The sequence below is a fragment of the Taudactylus pleione genome, unplaced genomic scaffold (assembly GCF_031769625.1).
Source record: "Taudactylus pleione unplaced genomic scaffold, aTauple2 ptg000602l, whole genome shotgun sequence".
Taxonomy (NCBI): Eukaryota; Metazoa; Chordata; class Amphibia; order Anura; family Myobatrachidae; genus Taudactylus; species Taudactylus pleione.
In genome coordinates this window covers 4,919,520-4,940,824 of record NW_028285004.1, presented here as the reverse complement: position 1 = coordinate 4,940,824, position 21,305 = coordinate 4,919,520, and the positions used below count along the sequence as shown (strand labels likewise).

The following is a 21,305-nucleotide window of genomic DNA, read 5'->3' as shown; positions in this document are numbered from 1 at the left end:
TGTTTATATGGCAGAGTAATGTATACTTGCCGTGCTGTGTCAGTGTCTAATACTGCTTTTATACCTAAATTCCCGGTTTGACCCAGAGTTTGGAACATCCAAACTGATCCAAAACCAATCAGACCCGGAATTTAGCCGGCACCTACCCAGGATATTCCAGAGTCGGCGCCGTTCACAGCAGGGCCGGGTCTGCTGTGATCTGACTTATCCGGCGTTGAAATGGACTCTTGGAGATGACATCTCCAAACGCCACTGAAGCCGGACAATCGGCAGGCATGCGGCACGATCCAGGTAATAGTGACCTGGATCGCGCAGTTTACACTGCAGGGTTTCACGAGTTATTTCCATGTTAAACCCTGCAAGTTACCTGGGTTGGACTGCCGGGTCACTCCACCCGGGAATCCAACCCTGTCTCCTTTTAAGGCACGGAGCTACCTGGGTTAACCCTGCAATAACCTGGGTTTTAGCTCTGGTGTAAAAGGGGTATAACAGAGGCTGTCTGAACAGAACTAGTCCAAACAGTACTTGTGCAATAAAAACAATAAAACATGGTTTGCTTCCGAAATCTCCTATAGTGTTACACAGAGAAACCCCATGCAGCAGGAAGCAAAATTTCAGGTCTCCCTTTGTGATAGAAGTCCTGAATAGGCCCATGTGATACAATAGAAGCTGGTTTTACTTTCACTGCCTTTATGGATTACTATATAGGCAGCATTCCTATACATTCATTATTTTATTCCCTGCCTTAGCAGAAAGGAGGCTAGATCTCTGTGGCTAATCCTTTATTATTTTATTGTGGGAGGGACCGTGTAGGTGGTAAAAGACAGACATTTGTACACAACAGATTCCAATTAACATAATATACCATATAAACCACACAAAAAAAAACCTATGGTTTTAATAGTTAATTTAATCAGTAAGTGCTGAATAAAGAGACAAACCTCAAATATAGATATTCCAGTGAAACGGCTGAGTGCAGCAAACTCCAGGATAAGCGTTCCTGCGCATGCTGTACACGTGTCAGTTTCTGTGCCTGTCCGTGCCTCCGGTCGTCTAATCCCGAACTTTAGATTGACCTTCAAAAATCATAAGAACCATAATTATTAAACAGATATCAAAGTACAGGTTGAGTCTCCCATATCCAAAATGCTTGGGACCAGGGGTATTTTGGATAACTGAATATTCCGTTGTTTGGAATAATTGCATATCATAATGAAATATCTTAGGAATGGGAACCAAATCTAAACACATAATGCGTTTATGTGTTATATACACCATATACACACATCCTGCAGGTCATTTTATACAATGTTTTCAATAATTTTGTGGCTCAAACGAAGTTTATGTACAGAAATGAAATTCATTTATGTTTCATATACACCTTATACACACAGCCTGAACTTCATTTTATACTTTATTTTTAATAATTTGTGTTTTAGACTAAATTTGTGAACATTGAACCATCAAAAAGCAAAGGTTTAATTTTCTCAGTCATGCTAAAATAATTTCGTATTTCGGAATATTCCGTAATTCTGAAGATTTGGATATGGGAGACTCAACCTGTAATACTTTCCAAATCATTTAACAGAATACATTTTAAAAACTGCTAAATTTTAAGGTAGGGAAGAACACAACATGAAAATGTTTGTAATAAAAGTTATAGGGGTTCACAATGACATTTCAACATAGTGGGAATAAACAAACCAAAATCGCTTACTCTTATTATGGTCATTACAGTACTCTGCAGCACCTGACACTGGTAATAAAAAGAGGATTATTCTTACTTGTAATTCAGTATCTTATAGGTATTCCATGGCGGCCACAATAAGGCTAAGTAACCCAATCTCTCACGGGGTTAGGTATGGGATGCCGACAGATGAAGGCAAGTATATTACCCTTCCGCTACCCCTCCCCGCAGCCTAAACCTAGCCCCCCCCTCCCCCCACCACCACAGCCTAAACATAACCCTCTCTAGTGCCTAACTGTAACCCGTAACCCAAACCCTCCCCCTAACCCCAATACTTACTGTTGGGATGCTGGCACCAGGATTTTGACTGGTGTCGGGATTCTGGCGCCGGCTTTCTGACTGCCAAGATAATGACTACATCCCCTCTCAGGATAAAGATCAGGGAGAGATCCAAACCACCTACTTCCTATATATAGGGTACCTTCTCCTATTCGCCTCATGTTTGAGTGTCTCTTCAGAGTTCGGCTAAGCCATCTCTCTCCTAAGTGACTTGTAGGCTGCCATGGAGGGTTTGAAGAAATAGAATTAGGTTTTGGCAAGCGAGCAAAACAAAGAAAAAAACTCTTTTTGGGGGCACTCTTATTCAGTTTAAATCTAAAATAGTTATATTTAATAGATATGCATTAAAAATTGTACTTAAACATATAAAAGACACACATAGAAAAAACACACAGAAAAAAATTGTCCTTATAAAGGGACAATAGGGTACAATTGCGTCTTATCAAGTGATAATGGGAAGATGTCCCAGAGAAGCGATCCTTGGGCGAAAATATTTATTAACCACGCTGCTCAGATGCAGGTGTTGATGTAATATTAATAGGCACAAATAGTTAAACTATTGTGTATAATATATAACATAGTATTCACAGGTAACCAAAAGAAAAAAAGATGTATACCCAGACACCTAAGAAAAACACAGATGACCTTAGTCTGAAAATGCAGTCACATTTTCATATGCAGTTCCACAGATATATAAAAATTGCAGGTTCAAAAGACAATATAGACCTGCCTATATGTATATATCAAAATACTGTAGCTAGAATATCAGAAACAGACCCAAGGCATCTGACATGTAGTTGCCATATATGTGCTTTAAACATATATAGTTGTAATACCAGATTTTCTGGTTTCAGCAATTTCAATGGTCGCAATACCTTTAAATGCAGATTCCAAACACATTAGCAACATTCTTGATGGTCATCTAAACATTTGTCTATGATAGCATACTATATCTCAGGTTTAATAAGTCTGCAGTTTTTGGCAGTACCAGGTTTTCTGGTCTAGATAAGTAATCGCTGTGCCTTTAAATGCAAATTTTGTACCTATTAACACTTCAGATGCAAATTTTGTCTATGATAGCACACAGTATCTCAGGTTTGATAAGTCTGCAGTTTTTGGCAGTACCAGGTTTTCTGGTCTAGGTAAATAATCACTGTACCTTTTAGATGCAAATTTTTTAACAGGGTGGTGGGTGGTAGCGGGTCCTGACAGCAGAAGTGTCTCTATACTATACCTCTGTCTACCCTACCAGCTGCTCTCTCACCTCCCGTTCCCTGGACTAGAATCCACACGGGATAGTAGCAGAAGTAGTTGGGTCATAGGTGTCAGACATTCCTTCTCCATTTCAAGTGCTTACCAACACTTATTATATATTTAAATACTCAGGAATTATTCAGGGGTTTATTATGTGTATAGAATTTCTTTTAAGGCACAGTGATTAATGATAACATCAAGACCAGAAAACCTGGCACTGCTTAAACTGCAAAAATTTGAGATACAAACTTGTTACCAAAAGATAGACACTTTTAGGAGTGTTGACAGTATGTACAAAATTTGCATCTGAAGTGTTGTTAATAATTATAAAATTTGCATTTAAAGGCACAGATTATTTACATAGACCGGAAAACCTGGTACTGCCAATAACTGCAGACTTATTAAACCTGAGATACAGTGTGCTATGATAGACAAATGTTTAGATGACCATCAAGTATGTAGCTAATGTGTTTGGAATTTGCATTTAAAAGGTATTGCGACGATTGGAATTTAGAGGTGTTAATTAGGCATGTACAGCCCGCAATTGGTTGCACATGAGAAAATAGCCTAGGAGGCTGTATGTGATAATATCAAGACCAGAAAAAACCTGGCACTGCTTAAACTGCAAAAATCTGAAACACAAGCTTGTTACCAAAGATAGATAATTTCAGGAGTGTTGTCAGTATGTACAAAATTTGCATTTGAAGTGTTGCTAATTTGTCCAAAATTTGCATCTAAAAAAAGGTACAGCGATTATTTACCTAGACCAGAAAACCTGGTACTGCCAAAAACTGCAGACTTATCAAACCTGAGATACAGTGTGCCATCATAGACAAAATTTGCATCTGAAGTGTTGTTAATATGTACAAAATTTGTATTTAAAGGCAGGGGCGTATCTTCCTATTGGCCTGGATGGCCCTTGACCACCCGACATCATTAGCAAATGATCACTGGTCTCCTGTTTGCTCTGCGCAGTGTCCTGCAGACAGCTGTGGTTAGTAAATGTTCCCTGGTCTCCTTCTGTCTCCTCTGCTCTTATCAGTGTCCTCCATTGATTGTTAATGTGTATCAGGCTTCTTATATGTCCCTGTATATCAGAAACATTTCAAATTAGAGAGACTAATTTTTTTTTTCTTCTAATATATCTCTTCTCCCACAATACCCACCACATACCAATCACTAATTCCCATATGTCAACCTTGCAGGAAAAGAGTGCAAGCACCACATCAACCACAATGCTCTATTTGCAAGGTAATTTGCATCTATGCAAATTATCTTGCCCACAATGCACCTTGTTTGTTATTGATGCCCTCTTTTCCTGTGTTGTTGACACATAGAAATTAATAAACAGTGCTTGCATGTAGTAAGTGTTATAACTGAAAAAAATAAATAAAACAAAATTATATATATATATATATATATAGATATATATATAGAGATATATAGAGAGATATATAGAGAGAGAGAGAGAGAGAGAGAGAGAAATATATATATATATATATATATATATATATATATAGATAGATATATAGATCTCCCTATTTCTACAGGCGTGTAAGTTGAACTACCCCCAGTGTAAGTACTAATAAATGTAACTTTTCCTCAGTGTGGGGAATTGACCATGATCTTAATAGGTTGTGGATACTCTGGTGTCAGGAATAAGACTTGATCCTTATGGACTGTCTTTATTAATGTGTGTGAGATTGCAAAGGACCCATGTGGGATGTTTTACCAGTAAATTATATGGCAGAGTTAAAAAGCATAATGCAGTGTAGACAGTCCAATTTGAATATATGTAAATTATTTTACCCATAATGCATGTTTGTTTTTGATGCTATGTTTTCAAGCTTTTCCTGTGTTTTTTGGCATTAATAATTAGTGGTTTGCAATAGAGTAAGTTCTGTAAAAGATATATATATATTAAAAAGAGAAATTAAAAAAAATATATTCTCCCTAGTTCTACAGGTGTCTGAATTAAACTACCCCCAGTGTGTGTTATTTTATTTTTTAAGTAGAAGCAGTCATTGCTGGGGGGCGCCAGTCCCTCAGTTAGCCAGGGGCACTCGAACACCAAGATACACCCCTGTTTAAAGGCACAGCGATTACTGATCTAGACCAGAAAACCTGGTACTGCCAAAAACTGCAGCCTTATTAACCTGAGATATAGTGTGCCATCATAGACAAATGTTTAGATGACCATCAAGAATGTTGCTAATGTGTTTGGAATCTGCATTTAAAGGTATTGCGACCAATGAAATTGCTGAAACCAGAAATCTGGTATTACAACTATATATAAAGCACATATCTGGCAACTACATGTCAGATGCCTTGGGTCTGTCTCTGATATTCTAGCTACAGTATTTTGATATATACATATAGGCAGGTCTATATTGTCTTTTGAACCTGCAATTTTTATATATCTGTGGAACTGCATATGAAAATGTGACTGCATTTTCAGACTAAGGTCATCTGTGTTTTTCTTAGGTGTCTGGGTATGCATCTTTTTTCTTTTGGTTACCTGTGAATACTATGTTATATATTATACACAATAATTTAACTATTCGTGCCTATTAATATTACAACAACACCTGCATCTGAGCAGCGTGGTTAATAAATATTTTCACCCAACCATTAAGGATCGCTTCTCTGGGACATCTTCCCATTATCACTTGATGAGAAGCAATTGTACCCTATTGTCCCTTTATAAAGGACATTTTTTTCTGTGTGTTTTTTCTATGTGTGTCTTTTATATGTTTAAGTACAATTGTTAATGCATATCTATTAAATATAACTATTTTAAATTTAAACTGAATAAGAGTGCCCCCAAAAAGAGGTTTTCTCTTTTTTGTTTTGCTCGCTTGCCAAAACCTACCCCATACACTCTATAAACATAAGCCCTGGGGAGCACCATCAACAATTAAGATTTATACAACCTGGTATTGCTCTACCTTAATTTCAGTTATGTTGGTATACTATATCAAAAATAATAAATATTGATCATATTACGAAGTTTGGTGCAGGTATTCTTTTTTGCTTTGAAGAAATAGAATTATCTGATTTTTTTCTTCTTCAGACCTCCACCACAACAGACATACTATATGACTTACCTATACAATAATATAGGGAGGGCTATAAATAATCAGTTTTAGACTTCAAGGTATTTGCTTACGTTAATTTACAAATGTTCCATTTTGTTGCCCTGTGAAAAACTCCAAACTTCCCAAACTCCAAACTAAAGTATTATGACTCAAAGACCATGCTACTGCTCAGCAAAGATCCCTCATCAAGGCCTGAGCCTACAAAGCAGACTCTGCCCTTGAGGACCTCTGGTACTTTAATTCCTTCTTTCTTATAGATGAAGGAAATGGGGCCATTCCATGTCAAATCAACACTTTTTGTTAAAATTTTACCTCACCAACTCAGATTTTGTTAAAATTTTCTTATATGGAGAATATATAATTAGTCTAAGAAAAATACAAACATTTTAATAATATCTCATGCCGTTTCCAAAATATGGCTATGTAAAGTTTTCAAAAATCTGTCAAAAACGCACAATCACCGTAGCAGCTCTCCTAATTAAGCTAGAGAGGTGGGAGTGGTGTCATTTTACTGTGTTTTATGCCCTTTCCTATGATATACAACACAATGGGCTTTGTGAGAAAAAACTTTCCAAATTCAAACCGATATATTGATCATGATTATCTCAAAAAATTGCGTCAACAAAAGTTAAAAAAAATTCTGGAAATAGTCTATACGAATGATAAATGTTTTTCATAATAGGTTAATGAGTAGGCACTACGTTTGAAAAAAATCAGGATCTACTTTTAAATCCAATTATATGATGGAACAACTAAAATTAGCCCAACACTCAATGGGGGCGATTCAATTGTTTTATCGCCTCCTATCTCCTGTCTACAGTGACGGGCAATCAGGGTGCGATATTCAAATGTATTTGGGCGGCCATGCATGTGGCACCTAAACAAACAGGGTTTAGCCGCGTAAAGCATCTAAACCTGTCTAAAGTCCATCCAAACCCCTGTTTGGGCACCCAAAGTGGCGACGTATCACACATTTCAGCTCGCAGCCCCTGGGGCTGCGAGCTGAAATGTATACTCCAGCGGCTGTACACGCCCATACAGAGCAACAATTGAATTGCTCGGTTGGGCGCCCAGCACATGCAGCAGCGGGGGTTAACAAGTGAATCGCCCCCAATGTTTGAATTAAATGTAAATTCTCTTAATTTCTTTTTGTCAATATCTACATGTAATATATATAATAGATATATATTCTCATATGTAGAGAGTCAAAAAGTAATTGAGAATTTACAAAAATTCAAATATTGTAGGCCTAATTATAAAAGTTCTTATATGACTTTATTAACTAAAAACAATAATGCTTGCAAGAAAATAAATAATGATCTTCAATAAAGTTAATGCATTGATTATGAATCTTGCCCACGAATCATTGTTTTGAATAATCGTTTCAGCCATTCAGTAACTATTCAGGGAACACAACAGTATACCTGTTGATTATAGTACATCAAACATATGTGAAAACCTTTTCTAAGGCTACAACATCATCCTACAGTATTAGTTAGAAAATCTCTAGACAAACTCCATTTGACACAAATAAATGGCTATATATCAGTTGTGTAAAACAAGAAGATGAAGACGAATTCGAATAAAAAAAAAAAAGTGACCTTTCTTCATCCAGCTGGACCTTCGCCATCATTCTTCTATCCAAGGAAGCCTGATGTACTATGGATACCTCTAATAGACATCTTATGCAAAGTCGACCCTATAACTCCAACTGGAAGAATTTATGTTATGTCTCCTGATGACACTTTAAAAACCACTGAGAGATTGTCAAACTATCTTCAGCTAACATTGTTGACTATATAAATCAAGTTGAATAGAATACTTGAAATTGTATTAAACTAATGAAGTCATCAAATCTATTACCTATTACTACTTGTAATACACCTGGCTGTTCTGAATAAACTACCTATTTATTTTTAACTATGAACCCATTATACTCCCACTTTTAAATTTGGACAAACATTTAACATTAGTATAGACTATTTCCAGAAATTTTTTTAACTTTATTGTCGACGCACTTTGAGATAATCATGATCAAAAATTTCAGTTTGAATTTGGAAAAAGTTTTTCCTCACAGAGCCTATTGTGTTGTATACCATGGGAAAGGGCATGAAAAAACACAGCAAATTACACCACTCCCACCTGTGTAGCTTAATTAGGAGAGCTGCTATGGCAATTTGAAAATATGTTAGTCGTGTGCGTTTTTGACAGATTTTTGTAAACTTTACATATTTTGGAAACGGCATGATATATTTATATATTATTAAATATATTTTTCTTAGACTACATATATACTCTCCATATACCAACATTTTAACAAAACCTGAGCTGGTGATGTAACATCAGTGTGTTGATTTGACACGGAATGACCCAATGGGTTTTCTGAATCATCTAGAGATAATCATTTAGTTGGCACCAGACCTTTACTGACTCTCATGGGAAGTACAAAGAGGTGTTCTATCTTCCAGATATCTTTGACCTCATCTAGCCAAAGAAATCACCAACAAGAAAAACTGTAAGGTAACTTTACAGACTCAAAAGGATAGGAGATCAATACATTCAAGATTAAAATTTAAGGTTTATTGTGCTAGGAAAGGTTTTCTCTCAGGACAGATTCATTAAATCGCCAAAAAGTCTATCAATTTCCTAAAGCCAGTATCCGTGGTGAAAGTTGAACTTGATAGTGCCAATCCCTTAACATAGCCCTCACATAAAAACTTCAGCACCCAAGTAACCTTTGTTTTCACTGGATTGAATTTCGTTCCAACCCAGGAGATAAAGGTTTTTCACATAGTATTCTGAGGAGGCTTTCTTCCTCGCTTGTAAAAGGACTTTAATGACTGTCAGATATACCTTTACAATTCAGCAGAGCCCACTCGACCTCCATACCAATAAATTCACACTTGCCAGGTTCGGGTGAATAATTGTTCCCTGAAATAACAGAACTAACGGGATTGGCAGAAACCAGGGTTCCTCTAATTACATCTCGTGAGCAACTGTGAACCAGGATCATCTTGGCCAAGATAGTAGAATCAACACAAGCTATCATAGGAAAAGACAGCCACTTTGCATGTTCCAAGTTAAGAAGAGGACTTCTACTACCTTGGGAGCCTTGACATTTGCAGTGTGAGAAGTAGCAACGCAATTTGACTTTCCAATTTCTTGCCATGAGATCCATTTCTGGATTCACAGAATTCTATATTAGGATTTGGAACATATCTGGGTTTAATTCCCACTCTCCCAGAGAACAGATTTCCAAATGATGAAGTCCACCCACAAATTTATTTTTGACGGAGACCTGTAGAAGCCAGAAGGGAACATCAATTCTTCTCTGCCCAGGCAATCATTATAGTTTGCCAGTCATGACCTTGCTTTTGGTGCCATCCTGGTGACAGATATGTCACTGCTGTCTTATTGTAAAAAAATATCTCAGTGTAGATCAAAAATGAGTGATGGCCCTTCAGATCGCTTTCATGTCCAGTTGATTTGAGGGAAATTTTGTTTCTTGTAGGGCCCAGACCCCTAGGGTGCTACCTGAGTCAATAAATGTGCACCCCAGCCTATGGTACTCACATTTGTTGCCACGGCCAGACATTGTGGTTGATAGAGAGCTTGTGTTCCGCACTTTGCCACAATGAGAGAGATGTTCTGTAAACTCAGTGGTTCCCAACCTTTTGCAGCCTAAAGATCCATTCTGCAAAATGATTGATGGCCACTGCCCCCCAACCTTTCACAGACTATAAAAGCAGACAAAATATCTTCGTCACACTAGTATGATGAGAAGAATAAACTAAATTGAAACCAGGTCTCTCAGCTGCTGTGCTGTGAAAATATACTACATCTGATAAGAATAAAGTAGTATAACAAAAGTGCTATGAGTACACCTCAAATATTTATATATGCAGGAATAGGGACTGAACAGTCAATTGATTTGTGGGCAGGCCTTCTGTTGTATTGACGAAAGGACTGTCTTGATGTACCCATAAAATATGGTCTGCCATATTGACAGACTGGTCCACAGTTCCTAGCTTCCCTGTATTGTTGTTTTGCAGGTAGGGTAAATGTAAGTAATCTATTACTTTTGACCTGTGGTAGTCTATTTAATCTTCCACCAATCACCTTCTGAATCACAGACTAGATGGTTGCCAAACAGGAGAGGCCTTTCAAAAGCCAACGTTGCCAACATGTTTGTGCATCCGCAGTGCCCCGGGTGAAGCCAAATGTCTCTTCTGGCCAGAAATCTTGCAGAGAATGGCATAACAACATGTCTAAGAAAGCCTCAAGCTAGCATTCAATACCCTTTTAATCTCAAAATTTATAAGCAGTTACTGCCATGTAATTTTTTTCTCAATATAACCATGAAGCACAGAACTTCATAACCCAAGAGCCCTAGAAACTGAGGCTAGTGCCATGCCTGATCTGAGCGTGATTACTATAGAGGTAATTTCTTAATACAACCCTCCACAGCACACCAGCTCAGAAATGTGCCATCTATAATTGGTTCATAACCATAATTGGTTCTAATTTAGAGAGAGACTACCTTGACACTTGTACAGGTTCTGCCATTGTTTTTAGCAATGTTTACTCAATTACTTCATGAACTGTTAATAACATGCTTTTTCTACAGAGAACTTAATAGCAGACCCTGCTCTGTACCTTGCTCATTTGTTGATGTAATGTATAGCTGTGTAAAAAAAAAAAAAAAAATAAAACTCTTGGCAAGACTTCATGGACTTCACTAGACAAATCATCAATTTAGTCTTCAAAATTAGGTTCGGAAGAAGCTGCACCATTTTGCAAATCAAAGCTTAAGACCTAGATCATTTGGAACTCTGCAATGCGAGAAAATTCTTTGGAGAGCAAGGATTATTTCATCCATTGCATAAGCTCCTGCAATTGACTTGAGGGCTGAACTGCAGAGTCCAAAGGCTAGAAACAATCAGCACAACACACAATCCTGACCAGGACTTAGATTTGCAACAGGCTGCAGTCTTTCATATACTTCCTCTTACAGCATTTTTCTTCCAAATAGGTTTAGCGACAGCACTGTCCATCAAAACAGCTATGTATATCTAACACTTCCTAATCTAGTGAAGTAAAAGAAATGCAATATCGTCAATAAGGGCTTACCTTGCAAAGGCATAGAATGACTGGCTATATGTGTGTGTGTGTGTGGGAAGGCTCAGGATCCACCATCACTTTCATAAATGCAGTAAGCTGGGAAGGCAGAGGGCAGGTCGCAGCTCCATTCCCAATGTGCAGCATCATTTTAATTAACCCCTTGAATCAGAACAAGTAGCAGCCCCAGGTAGCCACCCCCACTGCTACTATGAGGTTGATAAGTAAAGGTAAGTCCATCTTGAGAAAACATATGACTCCTGTGGTGGGGGGTTTCATGCAGCCTTTTAAATGAACGCTGCTTTCAAAATATGGTCAAACTCGCCGGATCCTACATTTCAAAGGTTAATACATAAACCTCCTTACTTCTATTAGATAAGAAAAATACAAGGGGGGTCAGGAAGAGCTAAGTTACACAGAGGAAGCCGCCAGTCTGGATCTTTGCCCTGTGTCTATCCTGAGGGAAGGGGTTACTAATCCATAGCATGGCTGCCAGGGAGGTCTGGAGAAAAAATAAAACCTACATAAAACAGGGACTTTTAGTATAGGTAATGAAAAACTGCAGATATGAGAGTGTAGGGATGGGGAATCCTCCTTGTGAGAGTTTACACTCTATTGGGAAAAAGGCAGCGTGGTTTAGAGCGGATATATGGACAGCAGTGGGGGTGCACCGGTGTGAGGAGTAGGGAAGGATCTAGTAAACAGGCGGGTTTTCAGAGAGCAATTAAACATCTTAAGGCTGGAGGAAAGTCCACTCCTGTGCGGTAGGGAATTCCATAGGTGGGTAGTGGCATAGATGTTTTTGTTTTGGCAGGAGTGAGGTGTGATGCTCACAAAAAATGAGGAACAGGTCTAATGCAGATAGCATGAGTGAGAATGCTACAGGAAGTGGTTAGAACTGTTAAATGCACTGTAAGGGGGAAAGCCTTAAGAAAAAGCTGCAGTATTCAAGGTGGGAGACCATGAAGTAGTGATCTCTTGCCCACAGTAACAAAACTAAATATTACTCAAAAGGAGGCAGGTTATTGCTGGATCTTCTAAACTAAAGCAAAACTTTAGAGGCTACAACTCAACATCTGCATTGAAATACACCATAGGTATAGCCATATATAATATGTACATCAAAGAGCTAATGAAAATGGTTTACATAATTAAGTTTGAAGCACTCTATGGCATACACACAATCACACAGTTTGCTGGACATTTGAACCTACTCTTGGATAGGGAAGACCACTTGTAGTGTTGAAAGCTGGAAGAAGTTTGTAGCCAAGCTCTTTAGCCATGTGTAACAATTCATCATTGTACCATAGCATCCGTTCTCCTTGTTCTTTCAGCATGATTGCAACTGAGTGTCCCCCAAGTAGACCACTGGCAATGTAAATAATGAAAATGATGAGGAAAACAAAAAAGTCACAAAAAGAATGAGGTACACATGACTAATAATAAATACTTACCCCAAAACTCGAATGTTTGTCTCGAATACAGAAACCACAATGTCATTATCTAAATTTACATCATTAATTACTTTTCTAACAGCATCTTCAAATTCCTGGCTTTTATTAAGCACCTAAAATAAAAATGGTAACATTACAAGTAAGAAAGAAAAGATAATTACAGTATTTTTCATATGAAAACATTAAAATTGACTTTGTATCACGTGTGTGTACATACTATATACAATGTATAGTGTTATAGAGGCCATATATCTACAGCCCCGATTCCCCATCCTGCTGATCAGATAATTGGCGATAAAAGCACTGATTCGCAAACATCGATAACCGGTGATTGTCTGCGGATTGGGGAAATCGCATGCTAAAAACCCGAGACTCGCCGACATCGATAATTTTTTAGTCGGGATCGATAAATTGAGGATTTCTATCATGTTTAATTTCCCCAATTTTCCAACCCTGGCAGATCGGGGAATTTGCGCAATACACTGCAGATGTACGGGCCCCTTAACCTCAGTCCCTTATCAGGAACCAATGCTTGCTTCATCTTGCAGACAAGAGAGTTCAAGGTGTAATTTGTGACCATATGTTTTCTACTTCCTGTTCCGATGGAAACTCCTTCCTGCTACCTTTTGTTCCTCAATTTGTTTTTGTATTTATCCAGTGGTTTATTGGCAATCTGGGGTGCCACGGGGCACTTGCAAGGGGGTCCATGTGTTGTTGCAAGACCAAATTATTTATGGTTAATATGATCGGCAAAACCAGAGCTAAAATGTGTGGGACAAACACAAGTGCAACCTCCACCACATAACTGAACCTAAGAATGACAGGTAGGCACATTTTACTTAATTTAATATTTTAGTTTCTGAATTTCTCGATACAAGCTTTTGGCCAAGGGGTGCCGTGAGTCAAGGAAGTTTGGAGACCACTGCTGTATATACTGAATGCAGAATTGTATTTATACTGTTTACAAAAAAAACCCAATTTACAGATAAGAATTGTAAAAAGCAGATCTATCTATCTATCTATTGAGGAGGATCTAAGGGCCTGGTTCAGAGTAGTGCCGATGTTTTTGCAAATGGAACGTTTCTTGCGCAAATGTGTCAAGATTCATTAAAGTAGTTTCACGCTGCAAGTCTTTATTCGCAGTGTGATTGACAGTCAGGGAGCTTTTGGGGGAGGCATCGGGGAGTGTTAGCTAAAAATGCAGACATGCCTCGACCGGGTCATATTCTGCATCTGAAATCCTGTTTGTAAGAAACAAGGCTTCGGCATCTCAGTTAGGCTCACTCAGGAAGTCGATGTTTGCTCTGCTTCCAAACTTGCATATATGTACTCAGTTGCAGACAGCTGCAATGACTCAGGTGGGAGTCTCAGTACAAGTACCGGTTGCTGTTGCATTAACATATCTTCGCATATCCACAGCTGCAAAAAACGCAGCTACAGCAGCATTAGCATACAGCTCTAAATCAGGCCATCAGTCATGCTCTGACAGTGCACTGTAAAACAGCCTGCAATGCTAATAAACCATATCCACTCCGCATCAAAGTAGTACTATCTAACTGCAAGCTGTCTACTTCCTAAAATGACAACATATTGTTGTTTGGGATAGAGACAGAATATATAGATATAGATAGATATATATATATATATATATATATATATAGTCAGAAAGTGGTAGCACTCACGGTCTTGTAGCCAAAGAATGAGCCAACAATTGTGAATTATACAACACAATTGTTGGGTCATTCTTTGGTTACAAGACCCCGTGAGTGCCACCGCTTTCTGACTATATCAATCAGGTTTTTACCTCTGTTGGCACCTGGGCAAGGTTTTCCTTGGTTAAAGTGGAGTGCCAGCCCCTTGCATCAAAGCTTAAATGCATTGATCAATTCATGAACCAAAACCCCACTGTTTATTATGTGTATTATTATTATTGTTAGTTATTATGGTGAGTGCAGAGCCCCTGTGATTGCTGTTTAAACAATGTGGTCACATACCACGTTGCACCCCAAATCTAGGAATGGTGAGTGCTTCGGTCCTGTGCATGGACCTTTGTCAACTTTGACAAAGGTCCATGCACAGGACCGAAACGTCGTAACATTATTACTGAGATATAATAAAGAGATGTTTTTAAGAAGACTGGTGAGTGCTACCCCCCCTTTTTTTCTACTTTTGCATGAAGAGGATTATTGTGATCTCATATGGGTGTGTCACCCCAGCAATTTATTATTGAAGACGAGAGTGTGGACCTTTTAGGACTATCTATATCTATATACACACACACACACACACACACACACACACACTAAAGTGCCAAAAGTCGTGGGATAGCTAGTGTTCTCGCTAGACCATTGGTATGGAGCTGAGGGTGCACACTCCCGAAAAAGGAGGAGTGTTCAATTGGGCAGGGGGGCATCCTTGTGACACATTACCAATTTGTAACACTTGGGGTCATGCCCAGCACTTACGGAGGTGCTTAGCTTACCCCAGAGTTCTCCCCTCATACGAACGGCATCTATTCATCTGGCGGAGGATCGGTCACCGCAACTTTTCCCGCCCGTGGATAGGGAAGGCACAGGGCAGCTGTTTTAGCGAAGTGGCACTAAAAAATAATAATAATAATAAAAAAATAAATCGGGCAGGGCCGTATGTAAAAAGTAATGGTAGGTGGCGTCATTGTACTGTGATGTCTTAGAAATGACCAGACCTGCATCAGTTGTAATCTGACATTATATGAGTCAGTTTGAACACTGGCTAGGCTGCTCATGGCAAGAAAACGTGAATTATCACGAGTTCAAATAGGGCATAATAGTGGGTGCCTGACGGATGGGACATTCCATTTCTGAAGTTGTGCAGACATTCAACAATCCTCCATCTACGATATCAATTGTTTAATACCTCTTGGTAGGCATTACCACCAATCATGGACAGCACAGTGGCCAACCACAGGTGCTTAATTATCGCGACTAGCGGTGTCTGCCCAGAATTGTCCCTGGTAACAGACTGGCTCAAATCACATCCACATTCAATATATTTCAAAAAGGTCGTCTTCCGTCCACTTGTGGAATTAATACCACGTCGAGTTGCTGCACTTCGCTGGGCTAGGGGGTCCTACACACTACTAGGCATCTATCACATGACTTTTGGCACTTCAGTGTATGCATGCACACACATTATATACATACTGTACATATATACATAATTGGTCTAGGTACAGGTAGATAACAGAACAGATTTACAAAAAGAAAAAACAAACATTAAAACTTAAACAGATCCATGGAAATATATGAACTGCTTGCAGGGAATATATACAGTAGCAGACATTTACCACTAGTGTATCCAATGTGTCAATTAATGTCAGAGAAAATCTGCAAAGAAATAAAAAAAAAAAAAAAAAAAGTCAGAAGAAACCACAAATATTACTATTCACATACAACAAATAAATCCAAAATGGGGGGGAAAAAAAAACAGCTCAAGTAATGTATTATACTATTTGACTTTGCATAGCCATTTAAGTAGAAAGGACATTGGACAGAAAAGGGCAAAGCGCAAGGTCACAAAACCAAGAATTGTAATTCTGTTGCACAGGAATTTGTATATATACTTTTTGCATTTCTTTTAACAAGGGTCAACCTGTATCTGTTTAAAAGACCCTCTGATGCATGAATTTATATAGGACAAAGTCTGAAAATTATGCACAACGCTCCCTTTTCAAATTTGCCCTGGGCTCCAAATACCCTAGTTACGCCACTGATCCCGAGTTCAGAACAGACCAGCTAGCACACTAGCGGCGAAAAGAATGTTCTGAATAAGAATGTAGCACTATAGATAAGATAAAACTAAGGAAAACAAAAAACTTCTAAACAATGCATAATATCCCTACAAGTTAACATTCGCTTAAAAAAAAACAAAAAAAACCCAGAACTTACAGAGTGATATACTTTCAATGCTTAGGATAATTGTAATTTAAAAAAGTAGAAAAATGCAAATGTTTGCGAAGAAATAAGGGTTTTCACAATAAAATGTGACTAATTAAGACCTTACTTTCCTAACGCATCATCCACATCCCCCCTGCTTGGTTCCTGGCCACGTATTCTACCACGGCATGTCAAAGGCATGAGTTCATCGGCAGGATATGCGTGTTGCTGGTTGGGCAAAAGAAAAATGTTAGAACACTTAACAGTCTTCAGCATAAAACAAAAAGTACAATCGGAAAAAAAAGGAAATTAAACTACTACAAATAAGGCACATACTGAAACAACCCCTTTACAGCACTTGTTACAGCCATATACCTAGTCAGCAGTCTTGAAAACACAAATATTGTGAAAAAACATTAACGCAAACAGGAGAAAAACACTCCATTTCATCTCCAATGTGGGTGCGTACGTCACATTCATGTTATCACAATGTCAGAAACACCCATTATAAAGTGCATCATTTACATCCCTATGAGATATAAAAATAGTACACAAAGTAACAATCCCCCACAGCGTTTACATCTTTAGTGAAGTACAAATAAAACAACTTCTAGCTTAGAATAATGACACTTATATTTTTAAAGGTATGACTTAAATGTTAAATGCAGCCAAACTGCCAATTTATACCTAAAGGGTTACATATAGATTTTAGAAAGATCATGATCTGGAATATATGCCCATAATAAAGCCAAAATAGTAATTATTTATAATCAAAATATATTTGCAACTTGATTTAACTGTTCATAACCATTTACCACAGATGAGAACCTACACTAACATTTTATGTTAATGTGGGACTTACCATACTTTGAGACTCTGAAATACAAGAACAATTTGATGAAAATGAGCACTAAGAACCTCATTATTATAGTAAGTTTATAAAACCTATATTTTGCTTAAATATATTGGAGAACAGTACATGATTCATGTCTGGCTAATTAATACTCTCTTGGCAGTAAAAGGAAATAATAGATTCAGAAATAAATGATCATTAGCTATCAGAGGGGTAATTTCCTTTAGGGATTATTACCCTGACAGGAAGAGACTACATGAGATAAGAATCGGTTCCTATTCCCTGATAGAAATAGACTGAGAAGTACAAGCCCAGTATAAATACAAATGAGCAGCGGCGGCTCTTACCCTCTTGGACGAGGGGGACTGCCGCTGCCAAGAGGGAGAGGTTTGGGGAGACACGAGACTCACCTCCCAGCTGGGTCCCGGCACCTGCCTAATTGATCTGACTGGTGCCGGGACCAGCGCATGCGCACTAGCAATGGCGAGCCACACTTATCACCAGCTACTAGGGGCTGTGTCGGCTGCAGCCTTGGCCGAAATGCAGAGGAGCGGCTTCCTACTTAAAGCCGCTCTCTGCTAACAGCAGCCTGGCTGGCAGTCCCAGGGGGAGGATCTTCCAATGTGAAGCCACTGCCAGTCACAGTGTAGTCACGGACTGCAACAGGCTCACTGATGTGGCAGATTTTGCTGGGGGCGCTGCAGCCCCTAGGTAAAACGTGCCAAAGCAAAAGACAAATTGATTAAGTTGCAATTCACTACAATATATAAAGGCGCAATAAGTTGAGCAGATATTGGTCATAAAAACAATCTGTTACATGAACAATTGATTTTGAAACCACATTACTCTATTTCTGAAAAACCCCCTTTACTATTACTTACCATGATATATATTTTTTTTATTAATTTTGCCCAATTTTGGATTCCCTATAAAATTTATTACATTTTTTAAGTGCAGATAAGATTACATTTTTTCATTTAGTTACACCTTAATGTAAGGATTTCTCTAGTGCACAAAAAAAAACAGCTCAATAGTCTCATATTCCTTTTTTCTAAATCTATATGGAGTCCAACAGCTATATGATTGTCAGAAGTGTGCTCCTGCATCTTGGACTGTGTATTGTACTTTTAGTCATAGCAGTATATATAACACAGTGAAAGGTTTCTGGAAATTAGGGTGTACAGACCGACCCCTCCAATCCCATATATACATGCCGAAATAATTTTCTCTTTATAGTGGTTTGACACCATAGTACAGTATTGGTTAACAAAACTGAAGAATTTGTGTAAAAAATGATTGCAGACCAGTTTATTGGCAAAAACAACACAAATTTACTTACTAAACTTTGATCTTTTTCATTCATCATTTATAGAAGCAGTAGTTAAACATTTAGAGTATAAAACCAAATTTCCATGCCCTTATTGATTACATGCAAAAGCTTTGGTGTTAGTACAGGTTGAGTCTCCCATAACCAAAATGCTTGGGACGGGATGTAGTCTGGAACCAGACGGTCTAAATGCTGACCGCCGGCTTCCAGACTGCTTTATCCCGACTAGGGACAAATGACAGGCGTCTAAATGTAATTTGCCCGACGTCTGGAATCCGACTAAAGTGCCAGCCGCAAGACTGTTTTACGGCTTAGCGTGGTGCTAAAAGCGTCGCGGTCGGCACTTTAGTCAGAGAATGCCAGTTCTCAAGACTAAACACCCAGGTTGTCACAAGAAACCAGCATGCTCCCGGCACTATTCTACTCCCGCTGCATTGAATCGTCCCCAAAGGCTCCTAATTGCTGCAAATAGTTTGGCACACTCATTAACACAGATGTACATTAACACAGATGTACACTCACATACTGTACAGCGTACACTCATTAACACCTACAAAATATTGATTATAATATTAAAATGGTACTACCCTCCACTATTTTCCAATGACATCACAGCCTCAGGTGGACATCGGTGGTCCGATTCTTAAAATCAAAAAGCAGCAGAGTCTATTGGTGGTCGCCCGTCTGTGAGTTTATGCAAATGACCTGCAAGCTCATTCCCTTGCGTACTGCAGGTATCCGAATGTGCAAAGACCAAGACGCCCACTTCCAGTGCCAATGCATTCTGCAATACCAATTGTTGCATCTTAATACGCCATCGTCTGTCGCACCATCAAAATTTGCACCAGCACTATGGCAGGTGCAGCTTCTCCGTTTGACTATGGTCTCCTATGCTTGCGGCTGTGTGTCTGGGAATGCAGCCAGTTGCACTGACTTGCCTGCGACACTCCCATAATATGCCCACTTTACCTGCACCACTAGCCACCTCCCAGTGGCTGTCCAGGAATGGCAATCACTTCTGATACCGTCCAAATCTACTGCAAAAGCACCTTTGTGCACACACTCAATAGTAAATAATCGCCCAACTACATGAACATCGGCACTGTGTGCGGCTCTGAATCAGGTCCTGGGTGCCCAACACCCCAACCGCAGGAACAGAAAAGATGGTGGTAACAATCAATTGCAGCTTGATGCTAATGAAGACCCGTCTGTTTTGCAACATTTATATTGGATTTATTTTCACTAGTTTACACAAAAATATGAATGCATTTGATACAAGCATTTAGAATTCCACAAAGTGGTTACACATGGTAAATGCATATTGATAGAAAGGGGGAGAAAAAAAAAACCACAACGCTGCCTCAACGCTTGCAATTGGGGTAATAGATATGGTGACACTATCAAGTTAATGGAGTAAATCCATCAACATGCATTTTTACTATCACCAGTGGGTATGAGGCTTTAGGTTAGGGTTGCACTAGTGATAATTATCAGTGACACAGGGAAATCTCATGTGATTCACCACATAACAGTGCAAATAAAAAGGATTACATATAATAAAGCAAAAAATAATAAATATTAATGGAAAAATTGTTCTTACATTGCCTAGCAATTTATCAAACGGCCGATATATCTATAGTATAACGGCGGGTGTGTACACACGATATATCAGTCACATATATATTGGCCCTGCAACACAGCAGATGGCCGATATATCAGTCATCTGCTGGTGCGTACGGGCGACTCACCGATAACCTGTACACATAGGGACCTGCCGATGAGTGACTGCTTGCCCAATTGTGACGTCAAGGCCGGCACATCGGGCAGACGATTGGTGTGTATGCACTTACCAATCGCCAGATAGGACGGCCAACCTGTCGACTTGGTGTGTATCGTGTACACAGCTTTAGGGATGTTGTTCACCACCAATAAAAGGAATCTAGATTGCAGCTACAGTATGCAACACACCCCTATTGTGATTGTGTAATTAAAGTTGAATAAATAGAATTAAGTCATGTCAGCACTTAACTCTCCTTCCAATATGATCAAACTGTTTATTAACCACTGTTACAATTAACTTTAAATAAAAAAAATAAAAAAAAGGATTATGAATATAAATCCATATATGCGCCTGATTCAGAGCCGGGTGCAGTCACTGCCATCATTACATCTTTTGAAGCAGTCACATCTGCAACTTTATACTCGCCCTTGGTGAACACCCGTGTGTCTGCATGTGCAAGGACTGAGACAGCCATTTCCAG

General features: G+C 38.7%; 1 protein-coding gene across 1 annotated transcript in view; it reads right to left on the bottom strand.

Moving 5' to 3' along the window:
* Positions 1-21,305, bottom strand: part of EDEM3 (ER degradation enhancing alpha-mannosidase like protein 3) — a 112,363-nt gene that overhangs the window by 50,602 nt on the left and 40,456 nt on the right. The window contains exons 3-7 of the mRNA XM_088453910.1: positions 16,992-17,092; positions 16,276-16,315; positions 12,951-13,063; positions 12,711-12,864; positions 942-1,076 (exon numbers count right to left, since the gene is read on the bottom strand). Of these exons, the coding sequence (XP_088310036.1) occupies positions 942-1,076; positions 12,711-12,864; positions 12,951-13,063; positions 16,276-16,315; positions 16,992-17,092 (543 nt within the window). The remainder of the gene's footprint in view (positions 1-941; positions 1,077-12,710; positions 12,865-12,950; positions 13,064-16,275; positions 16,316-16,991; positions 17,093-21,305) is intronic.